At 44.9% G+C, this 12,043-nt stretch overlaps 1 protein-coding gene across 9 annotated transcripts in view; it reads right to left on the reverse strand.

Annotated features, from left to right (window-relative positions):
- KMT2C (lysine methyltransferase 2C) overlaps positions 1–12,043 on the reverse strand; it is a 205,749-nt gene that overhangs the window by 28,571 nt on the left and 165,135 nt on the right. For all 9 annotated transcript variants that reach the window (XM_066627556.1, XM_066627555.1, XM_066627557.1 and 6 more), the window contains 4 exons: positions 11,802–11,984; positions 8,356–10,170; positions 4,856–5,157; positions 1,528–3,332 (listed from right to left, as the gene is read on the reverse strand). In XM_066627556.1, the coding sequence (XP_066483653.1) occupies positions 1,528–3,332; positions 4,856–5,157; positions 8,356–10,170; positions 11,802–11,984 (4,105 nt within the window). The remainder of the gene's footprint in view (positions 1–1,527; positions 3,333–4,855; positions 5,158–8,355; positions 10,171–11,801; positions 11,985–12,043) is intronic.

A 12,043-nucleotide genomic window follows, 5' to 3' on the forward strand; every position in this document is an offset into this window, starting at 1 on the left:
CAGGGAATGCCCTCCTCATGCCCCTCCCCAGACACCCGGGTGAGCTCAGTTAGCGCAATCCACCTGTCCTCCAACACCTGTGGTGGTGAGGGGAGGCCAGTGCACATCTGTGCGCCCACCTAACTCCTTCAGAGTGGTGCAAAATTGCTTGATGGCACTTTTGCAACACTCTTGGGCCGGCACAAGGGACTTGCGTCAGCCCAATTCCCCCTTTGGATTGTGCCCTAGAGCTCTTTTAAAAACTCAAGCAACAAGGACAGAACTTGTATTATAATAATAATAAACCCTTAGAATTAGAAGGTGATGCAACCATACTGCTACTTAAAAAAAAAAAAGCAGAAATGGATGTCTGAATATAGAATTTGTAATGCAGTGTGATGTTCCCTCCCACCACAGCACATTTGTTTTATTCAACTAATTCCCTCAAGTGTTTCTTCTTATCATATTTCTTACTGAACCAGCTCCCATCTGTTTATCTTTCTTCTCACAACTGTCAGCTTAGTTTGTACCTTAAAATCTCCAGGTTTGCCTCAAATGAGTAAGTTCCAAATGAATGCAGATGCAATAAATTGAAGCCAAACTGCTAACAATTTTTTTGCTCTGCTTTGCCCCTCAACTGGTTCCTTAACACTATACTTTTATGGCTGAGGCACAGGATGCTTTTGGTCAAATTCAGCTGGTGCACCAACCATGCCTGTTTCTGCGTCAGATCTGGGTCTGGTTATCCGAGTCATCTCTCATTTGGATTAATGAAATGCGCTTTATGTGGACTGCCCCTGAAGACCTTGAAGAAACTTCACCTGCTGTAAAATGCAGCTGAGCAAGTGCTGATGGGTACTAACTATTATGATCATGTTATAACCCTGCTGTTCCAGGTACCCTGGTTGCCAGTCAGGTTCTAGGTGCAATTCAACATTCTAGTGCTTTAAAGCTCTAAATGGCTTGGAGCCAAGGAATCTAGAACTATCTTCCTCCATGTGAGTCTACCTGATCCCTAAAAACATTCCTGTAGGTTTTCTTGCAGGTCCCACTGCTGACTGAGGTACATCTTGTGGAGATAAGGGTTTTTCACTTGTGGCTCCTAAGGAATTCCTTCCCATATGAGATATGGCTTGTACCTTCCTGCCAATTTTTTTGGAGAAGGCTGAAGTCCTTTTTATTTTAGTAGCTCTTCTCTGACATCCTCTGTTATTTTTACATTTTACTTTCTCTTGTTCTCTCATTGTTGTTTTTTTTATGGTTGTTCATAGCTATTTTGTTTCAAAAAAAATTTCTGTATGTCCTTAACTTTTGAGAAGTTACTGCCTTGAATGTGATGGGAGAAAGGTTGACAGGCAATTTAAATCAAGTGAGATTATCAGCATATGCCCCAGGTCAGCTATCAGCGGAGCTTGCTGCTCACTTCTACCATTCATGTTACTGATGCTCAAAAAAGCAATGCTAAGAACCCATTTGGAGGGACTGAAAAAGTAGTTCAACAATCCTAAATAACATTAATATGCTTTGAATATATATTTAGAAACATACCAATATTGGGGAAAAATGGCTCTGAACGTTGGCGAATCATGGCTTGCATCTGTCGCTGCTGCTGCTGCTCTTGCCTTTCTTGATCCAAAAGATCTTGCAGGAGAAGTGGCTGTTCCTCTAGCAGAAGAGGCCTCTCTCGATTTTGCTGCTGGGCTAACATTTGGGGGAGGATAATCTGCTGGGAACCAGGCACACCACTGGGGCCAGGGCGGTTTACAATAGGCACAGATTGATTACCAGGCTGCCCTGCTCCAAAGTTGTGATTAGTTTGCTGGCCAGGAATAAAGCCTGGATTTACTGCTGTACCTTGTGAGAAGCTATGGCTTACCTGTGGAACCATTTTCATGTTAGATGTTAATGTCTTTTCTATGGTTTGACCAGCAGGTGCCAGTAAAGTTTGTGGAATAGTTGAAACAAGGTTTGTTTGTGCTGGTGCTAATGAATGAGGTGGGGATCCCAGCGGCCTGATGCTAGAATTTTCTGAACTTTCATTAGCTAGTAAACCTGTAAGAACTGGGGTGGATCCAGAGACATTGCAAGAACTTGCTAGACTTTGAGCAGGTATAGCTGAAGGGTCCTGTATAGTATCTGGGTTGGACACAGTAGTCTCCTGATTGGTACTTGTTCTGTCAGGTAAATTTCCACTACAAGACTGTACAGATTCAGTTTCCCCATCATTGAGTTCTATTTCAGCAGTAACCTGTGTGCTTGCGGCTGCCACATTTCCCTCCCTGTTTTCATTCTCAGATTTAGTTTCTTCTAATGTATTTGGAGACAATACCTCAACTTTAATCTCGCTGATCTCAGTAGGTTTTTTCTGAGGGGAAACTGAGCCTGCAGGAACAGCAGCTTTATCATCTTGATGTTTTAGCTGAGCATCTTCTGCCTTGCTCTGTATATCCTCTATAGGAACATGAAGATCCAGCTCCTCATTAAACATACCTTTTTTGTCACTCAAATCATGATCTGGATCAGTGTATGCAATTATGTCAAATTCTCCTGATCTCAGAAGGTAATCAAGATGACCATCATTAGTTTCAAGATTATCTAATGTGTCCAGCTCATCTCCTTTTCCATCCTCTGGGTCTAGATTTAGATTTTCAAGGTCCTCATCAACTAAATCCTTAACCTCAACTCCATCAAGATCTTTGACATCTAAATCTTTCACAGAGGGATCATCAGGATCAAGCTTTTCTTCTAATCCATCTGTGGGTTGGCTGGGAATCTGTAATCCACGTGTTGCCTCAGCAGGCACTGGTGATGGCAAAGGAGCTCCTGGAAAAGTATTGCTAACTGGTGGTTGACACATTACAAGTACAGGTCGATGACTGGGATTTACTACATCTTGCTGAGAGGGTGATAAATTTTCCACGCCTGTAGATATATGTGGTGGATTGTTTAGACTTTGAGGATTACGCCTTGCTGGCTCCATGTGCCTTGAGCCTTGACATTCCTGCCTAGGTACAAAACCAGTATGTTGTTGATGCTGAGGAACTGAGTTCATAACACTAGTTGATGAGGAACTGAAAGGAAGTCTTGGCCTGCCTTCAGGTGCTCTGTGACATAGTTCAATAAATGCCTGCCCCATTATGTTGTGCTGCTGAACCGAAATACCCTGTGGTGGGAAATGTTGAGCCAGTCCAATAGAGTTACCCATTTGTGGCTTGTTTGGTAGTCTTGGCATATCTATAGACATGGATCTCCTTGGCTGCGATGGAACACCAGTACGTTGTATTTGATGCGGAGGACCAAGAAAGCGTTCTTGACACAATGGAGGACCATGCCCACCTTCAGAAAATCCAAATCTGAAAAAATTAAAATAGATATTTGGTTGACTTAGATGGTCTTTTGTGGCATACTCTGCATAATGAATGTACTCTGTAGAGTATTACATCTTTTTAAATAAATGGAAGCAACACGCTTATCTCACGTTAAACGCCTCACTCTGGACGCCTTTAAAAGGGGATTGGACAAGTTTCTGGAGGAAAAATCCATTACGGGGTACAAGCCATGATGTGTATGCGCAACCTCCTGATTTTAGAAATGGGCTATGTCAGAATGCCAGATGCAAGGGAGGGCACCAGGATGAGGTCTCTTGTTATCTGGTGTGCTCCCTGGGGCGCTGTGAGATACAGGAAGCTGGACTAGATGGGCCTATGGCCTGATCCAGTGGGGCTGTTCTTATGTACGTTTGTGAGACCTCCGTGAATTTTTTCCCTACTCATTGTTGAACACTAGGTTCCACTGCGTTCAAAAAGGTTCACCCTCAGGAAAGGGTAAGGGTAAGGATTGCAGCCCAAGTCACATAGTGGCAGAGCATGAATGAGAGTGAGACAGGAAAGAATGAAATTGAAATATCTTTGATTGCTTTTATAACTGTGGGTGTGAATGGGTGTGTTGGGGATGGGAAGGTGCCTGCTTTGGGGCACGGTACTATGCCTGCTTGCTCAGAAGACCCCAGGAGTGGCCAGCAACTTGCTCCCACATTAACAGGTCAGCCTTGTGCATGCTAGCACAAAAAACAATTGGCATGTGCATTCTGCTTTCACTAGCAAGAGGAGGACATTTGCTGCCCTTAGAAGGACAAACCCTCCCGGGAAAACTCCCACCCCTTTTGTCTGGCAAGTGCTGCTAGGATACATGTAGACACGGGAAGTCTGCCAAAGAATGACTGGCAGTGCCAAAGGAGGAACCAGCACAGCTTTTGCTTGAAAGAAAGTCCTGGATTACAATGAACGTGTGGTCAAAAATTCCATGAATGGAAATTCATGCATTTCTTTTCCCACAGAACAGCAATATGTTTGGTTTGGGCCAAAATAGGATAGATAAAATAAAGGTAAACAACATCTAAAGATAGTGAATATGGCCTTTAAAATGTTTGCTGTGAATGTCTGCTGTGTTACATTCAGATATTTTAAAGCAGATTATTTTAAAAAAGATATGTAATACATTAGGTGACTGCTTTAACATTTGGTTTTTTAAAAAAATGACTAATTTTTATCTACCTTGGATAAGACTTTTGTAACATGTATAAAATTTTTTAATACATGTATTACCAAGCTGCCCACGATATACCATCTCCTCAAGAATTCTAGATAACAAACACATTTGCACAGGACACTAAAGGCATCTTGAGAAAGTACCCGAACATAAGGCAACATATGTCCCTTTTCTTAACACAGAACATATTTTAGAATTAGGGTTGCAGGTGGAAACCAAAATACAGGAATTTGTTGACTACATTGTTTTTGATCATGGAGAAAACTTTGATAAATGTTACGTTAAAAAGGCAACAAATTTTAGTGATGAAATAATCCAAGAATGATACCTAATTCCATAAGGCCTCACTGCCATGCCACCCATGTCTCCTGGAAACTGAGGTCTATTAAACTGCCCATCAGCAGGAAACCCTGTGAACCTCAGCCCACTAGCAGGAACAATGGATGACCTAGCATTTCCAGGGTAGGGTGGAGGAGGTCTGTTAAAAATCTGGTTCAGATTTTCTTGCTGCCATGGTTGAATAAGTCCTGCATGAGGTGCTGTGGAAGGCTCTTGTGGTGTTTTCTCTTGACGGACAGCATTCTTCTTCTGTTGTTGCTGTTGAAGAATTATTTCACGTAATTTCTGGCGCTAACAGAGAACAAAAATAATTTTGTTAAATAAGTAATAATAATAATAACTTTTATACCCCGCCCTTCTCCCCAAAGGGACCCAAGGCGTCTTACAATAGGTTAAAAGCAGATTAAAACATAATTTAACAAACAGATAAAATCATATTAACACATTAACAGATATCATAAAAAACAGTAGTCAGATAAAAAGTCAGATAAAAAGAGCACAAAGCAGCAGATCATAGAGGAATCAGGCATGTAAAAAATACTAAAAGATGTTAAAAAGGCCATGAACTCAGAAGGCTTGTTTAAACAGAAGGGTCTTCAGGCCTCGCTGAAAAGTCTCAAGAGAGGGAGCCATTCTCAAGTCAAGGGGAAGGGAGTTCCATAACGTTGGTGCCACTACTGAGAAGGCCCTATTTCTTGTCGCCGCCACACGTACCTCCTTAGGCAGCGGCACTTGTAAAAAGGCCCTCTCTGATGACCTAAGAGGACGAGCCGGATTGTACGGAAGTAGGCTATCTCTAAGATACCCTGGCCCAGAGCAGTATAGGGCTTTAAAGGTCAAAACCAGCACCTTGAATTGGGCCCAGAAACAAATGGGCAGCCAATGTAGCCCCTGGAGAAGTGGGCTGACAGAGTCAAACCACCTACCTCCAGTAACCACATGGGCCGCCGCATTCTGCACTAATTGCAGTTTCCGAACCGTCTTCAGGGGCAGCCCCACATAAAGCGTGTTACAATAATCTAACCTCGATGTCACCATGGCATGGATCACCGTGGCCAGGTCTGCACGATCCAAGTATGGCAGCAGCTGGCGCACCAGCCGAAGCTGAGCGAAGGCCCCCCTAGCCGCAACCACCACCTGGGAATCTAGGAGCAGCTGCGAGTCCAGGTGGACCCCCAAGCTGCGGACCTGCTCCTTCAGGGGGAGTGCAACCCCATTCAGTGCAAGCCGATAGTCCAATACCTGCATTGAGGATTTCCGAACCAGGAGAGCCTCTGTCTTATCCGATTTAATTTCAGCTTGTTAGCCCCCATCCAGATCCTCACTGCTTCCAGACAGCGCTCCAGGCCCTCAACTGCCACCCTGGAGTCTGGAGGAAAGGAGAGATAGAGCTGGGTGTCATCAGCATATTGATGACACCCCACTCCAAACCCCCGGATGACCTCTCCCAGCGGTTTCATGTAGATATTAAATAGCATGGGGGACAGAATTGAACCCTGTGGCACCCTGCACCTCAAAGGCCAGGGTGTCGAACAGGAATCCCCCAGCACCACCATCTGGGACCGACCCTCCAAGAAGGAGCGGAACCACCGCAAAACAGTGCCTCCAACTCCCAACTCGGCCAATCGGCCCAGAAGGATACCATGGTCGATGGTACTGAAAGCCGCTGAGAGGTCCAGCAAGACCAACAGGGACGCACTCCCCCTGTCTAGTCCCCGGCGAAGGTCATCCACCAAGGCAGTTTCCATCCCAAAGCCCGGTCTGAAACCAGATTGAAAAGGATCCAGATAATCCACTTCATCCAAGACCCTCTGGAGTTGGGCAGTCATCACCCGCTCAATTACCTTGCCCAGAAACGGGATGTTGGAGACTGGCCGGTAGTTATCTAACACAATGCAATCCAGGGAGGGCTTCTTCAGGAGGGGGCGAACCACCACCCGTTTCAAAGCAAGTGGCAATGTCCCCTCCATCAAGGAAGAGTTGACCACCCTCCCTGTCCACTCAGCCAGTCCAACCCGGGCAGCTCTTATAAGCCAAGCTGGGCAAGGGTCAAACAGGCAGGCAGATGGCCTCACACTCCAAAGGAGTCTGTCCACATCCTCAGGCTGTATAAAAGCTGAAAAGAATCCCACAACACTGGACAAGCAGTTGCCAAGGGGACGTCGTCAGACACTGTCAATGTGGCATCCAAGTTGTGACGAATGCGATCGATTTTATCTGCAAAATGTTGTGCAAACATGTCACAACGGCTGACCATGTATTCCTCCTGGTCTACTGGAGGGGCCTGATGAAGGAGGCCCCGCACCACATGGAACAGCTCTGCCGGACGGCTATCAGCAGACGCAATGGTAGCAGAGAAGAATGATCTCTTCGCTGCTACCACCGCCATGGAGTAGGCTCTGTAATGAGCACTACTCCGTGTCCGATCGGGTTCATCACGAGTTTTCTGCCACCGTCGCCCTAGATGCCTCCTGCTGCTTCATCATTCGCAGCTCCTCAGTGAACCAAGGAGCCGCTCCGAGTCTGCGACGTGGCAGAGGTAGCACTGGAGCAATCTCATCCATTGCCCTGGTCATTTCCCCATTCCAGAGGTCAACCAGGGCCTCAGATGAGACGCCAGTCTTGGCAGTGGGAAAATCCCCCAGAGCCCTCAGGAAACCTTCAGGATTCATTAGCCTCCGGGGGTGGACCATAGAAAACGGTCCTCCGCCTCTGCGGAGGTAGGAAGTCGCAACAAGCCTAAACCTTACCAGGAAGTGATCTGGTGATTTCATTAGTGTTAACTAATGAAAACAATTTATCTTGTCAACTTGATATTTGCTGTTAAGAAATGCACTTTTCAGAGTTTGCTTTCTGTTTAATAAGAAGTTTCAAGTTATCAGTTCTATCTCAGAATCTGTGCAGGCGCAACCAAGGCCAGGGAATGCTCACTGGGAATATTCCTCCCTCTTCCAATCTGTTTCCCCAGATCAAGTCATACAAGTACGTGCCTTAACCACACTTGTAAGATTTGTTGGCATGGACATGAAGTATGATGGTTAACTGGGTTCCCCCTTAACCAATTTCTAGCTAGTTGACAGATATTTACAGCACAATCCTATGCAACGTGCCATTGGGTTCAATGGGGCTTACTCCCAGGAAATTGTTCATAGGACTGCATCCTTAATTGGCCTTCACCATGGTAACATAGGTGACAAAGCATTCCTTGACTATGGAACATACAATTTCAATCACATTAGCCCATAGGTAAGGGAACCTCTCAAGTTTCATGTGACTGATTTTCAGAGAAAAATGCATCCAGGTGAAAGCTATTAGGAATAAGACAGAGATTACTCTTGTAGCATATAATATGTCTCTCTCATGTGCAATATAAAAAGTTATTTAACAAGACAAAACAACTGAAGCACTTCTAAAAATCATGGACAGATTCCTTCAATTCTGGCATATCATGGCTTTCACCAGAACATTATCCAACAATATTCAATTCACCTGTCTTAGTTTCTCTGTGTCTCCCTGAGATGCTGCAGTCTGTGTATTTGTTCCTCCTGCTGTAGGTGTTGGGCCAGGAATGTGAGAGGATTGGGGAAACTGTTGTCCCTGCAAGTTCATGGAAGAGTTTGCAGACGTGCTGAAGTTCCCCTCAGAACCAGATCTAGGTTGATCTGCAATATCACGGGGAAGCTGAGTAGCCCCAAAGGTTTCTGGCTGTGGTCTTGGAGTCATAGGTGGTTGATCATAAGGATCACAAGCTGGGACAGTGGGAGCATGGCTAAAAGCATCTGTCACTGCTGGCTGTGGTGGTCTTGGCGGCTGAGAACATGGATCCGATGGCCTTACAAAACTCCCAGGTAAAGTTCTGTTTTGTGATGGCGGCAGAAAAGGATCACGATTTGGCATTAGAGCTGGTCTACTATAAGTTTCTGAAATTCCAGGTCTTGGAGTTGCTGGTTGTTGAGAATACACATCATTGCTTATAGGCCTTGGTGTACCTGGAGGCTGAGCATATGGATCAGAAAGTCTTTGATTAGCTGGAACCTGAGGAAATAAGTCTGCTGTTTGTGCAGGTCTTGGTGTGGGTGGCTGATGCATATATGGGTCAATAGTGGCAGGCCGGGGAGTACCCGGAGGCTGTGCATAAGGGTCAGTGACTGGCCGAGGAGTACCTGGAGGCTGGGCATAAGGATCCTGAGCAGCTGTCCTTGAAAGTGTCACAGACTGAGAAAAAGAATCACTCTGGTTTCGCACTACTCTCTGTGGATGGGCAAAGGCCTCTTTTATTGCTGGGTGAGGAGTCAGAGGAGGTTGACTGTATGGGTCATTAGAATGGTTGTGAGAAAAGCTATCCATGGGCCTTGGTGTTAAAACAGGTCGTTCCATGCGTCTTGGAGTTGATGGTATTGATGCATATGGTTCTTGCACGGGCTGAGGTGGGCGCATTGGGGTTTTAAATGAACCAGGACCTCCCTCAACAACAGAAGTGGAAGGCAATTGTGGGTGTGCATGCGAGTCAGAAGGAGACATGAGAGGTCTTTGAAATGTGTCAGTTCTAGGAGATGGTTTAGTAAATGGGTCATTTGCCAACGTTACAGCTCCCTTCCCTGTTTTTTCTACAATTAGAGGTGATTTTGATACCCCCAAAGGTTTGGAAAATGGTTCTGCTGCCATTACAGGCCTTGGTGTATCTGGAGGTTTTGCATAAGGGTCATTACTAACTGGAGACAAAGAACATGAATCTCTAGCTGGTGATGGCCGGCTTCCCATTGATTCAGACACCTGAACTGGTCTGGATATGGGTGATGGGGGTGGGCAGATATCTATTGACGTCACAGAACTTCTTCTGATAAAGTTCTGATTTTGGTTAACAGGTGCTGGCCTCGGAGTCCCCACCATTTTTGCATATGGATCAACTGGAGATGGTGGTCTAGTCGGAGAAAAAATCTGTTGTGATGAAGTCTGAGAATGTGCTTCTTGAACAGGCATTCTATTTGGTGTTGCAGGTGGAGGTGGTGCTTGTGGCTTTAGAAACACATCAGAAGAAGTAGAAGTAGGGGTACCAGGCAATTGCTTTGCAAATAAATCTTTGTGAAATGTCTGTTGTGCAGGAGACATACTTCCATTACCAGTCTGAGGGGTTAAGGGACTCTGCATCCCACTGCTAGGTGTGTCTGAACCTGACTGGCTCAGCAGCTGTTGGGACCCAAGCTGTTGCTGCAGTTGTTGTTGCTGTTGCTGTTCATTTTTTACTTGTTCAAGTTTCTGGGTTGCTTCAATTTTAGCTTGCTGCTTACTTTTCTGACGCATTTGCTAATTAGACAAGGAAGAGAAACAGTTGATTCATACCATAGGAAATTAAACAAAGCAAGGAATCAAAAATACATTTAAATATCATTTTTAAATTCTAATATCAGGGCCAGTTCAAGACCTCCTGACACCTGAGGCAGCATGGCAAATGCTGCCCCCCTTACCTGATAATGTACCAGCCTCTGCTCCTCCCACCCTCCAATGTTCTAGCTAAGCACTATCCTTCCTTCCACATTTCCTCTTCCCCTCTGTCCCCCTCTTCCAATCCATCGAGTGGAAGGAAGAATGGTGGAGGCAAGCATTTAGAAAGAATGGGCACCTTCCACCAATCTGCTGCCTGAGAAGACTACTTAAGTTGGTATCACAGATGGGCTAGCCTTATCTGACACATGCAGGTGAATGGATTTGAGACCTTCAGGCATTTGCAGTATAAAATTTATAGTTTGTGAATTGCTGAGCGCCTCTAATCAAAAATCCGAAATGCACAAGTGGAAAATTCTACACCTGACTTTACACGTCAGGGCGCAGTCAAAACGCAGGCACATGACAACTTATTCAGTGTCCCCAAGGGAGTCCCAGCCCCCTTAAGCTATGACATAATTTTTTCATGCACATCTAGATTCCCCCACGCAAGCATGCCCATAAAGGCTAATAAAATGGCATGTGTGCAGGCCAGATGCACCAACAACAGATTTCCCACAAACTTGGTATATGAAACATAAATGTGTTTGGTTGGCAACCTTCAGTCTCGAAAGACTATGGTACAGTATAAGCCTACAGCACCTGGTATTCCCAGGCGGTCTCCCATCCAAGTACTAACCAGGCCTGACCCTGCTTAGCTTCTGAGATCAGACAAGATCAGGCAAACATACTAGGTTTTCCTTGTGTTTAGATGGATATCTTGTTATATAAATGCAAGTATTCCAAAATCCAGAGAAAACAAAAATCCAAAACATTTTTGGTCCCAAGCATTTTGGAAAGGGGTACTCGACCTGTAGTACTTTTTTCAAATACAGGTGTGTGACCCTTAATGACCTTCTGGTCAGTGGCAGGTTGCATATGTGATGGCCAGCACTGGTCAGGAGGTCACACCCCCAAGACTCTGAAGCTGAACCTCCCAAAGGCTCAAAATGCCCAAATCGTGCGAGAGACGTGATTTTTGGTTTCCCGGAGAAAAATGGAAGTCATGTCTCTCACGCAATTCTGGCATTCTGAGACTTGTAGCCTCTGGGAGGCTCAGAAAAGTTTCTGGAGGGGAATGGAGCTTCCCCTTGCCTTTGGAGGCTTCACATAGCATCAAGTCCTGCTTGACAACAGGGATGCCAGTCTGCAACCCTGTTACTAAGCAGCACACGACTGTAATTTAAGCTCTCTTTTTTATTGCATGAAATTGAGACCTCAACAAGAGTGCATGTACTATCTAGATATTACTTTCTAGGTTACCTATATTTACTGTACAAAAAACATACGTACAACCTTTCCTGGCAACCAATTTCCATTACTTTTAGGGTCCCTTTTAGGTCCCTTTTAGGGAGAAGGGCGGGATATAAATAAAGTTTATTATTACTCAAGGGCATCTTTTTTTTAAATCAATACTAGACCAAAGGGAAAACAAAGAACATATGGCAACCTACCTGCCTAAATTTCCATTCCTGCTCATGCTCTGATTCCCTCTGCTTTAATGGGTCCTTAAAGAGTTCAGAGTCAATACGAGAGCTTGGATCAATGTTATCCTGTTGCTGCTGCCTTTTCATGGTATCATTAGACAACTGTACTTTGTTGATGCGCAGAGCAGCTCTATTATCTCTGGCTTTTTGCTGCAAAAAAAGTAAAAAATAAAAAGTAGCCCACATGATCACATGTAATTTTTTGTTTT

The sequence above is a fragment of the Tiliqua scincoides genome, chromosome 5 (genome assembly GCF_035046505.1).
Source record: "Tiliqua scincoides isolate rTilSci1 chromosome 5, rTilSci1.hap2, whole genome shotgun sequence".
In the NCBI taxonomy this organism is placed as follows: Eukaryota; Metazoa; Chordata; class Lepidosauria; order Squamata; family Scincidae; genus Tiliqua; species Tiliqua scincoides.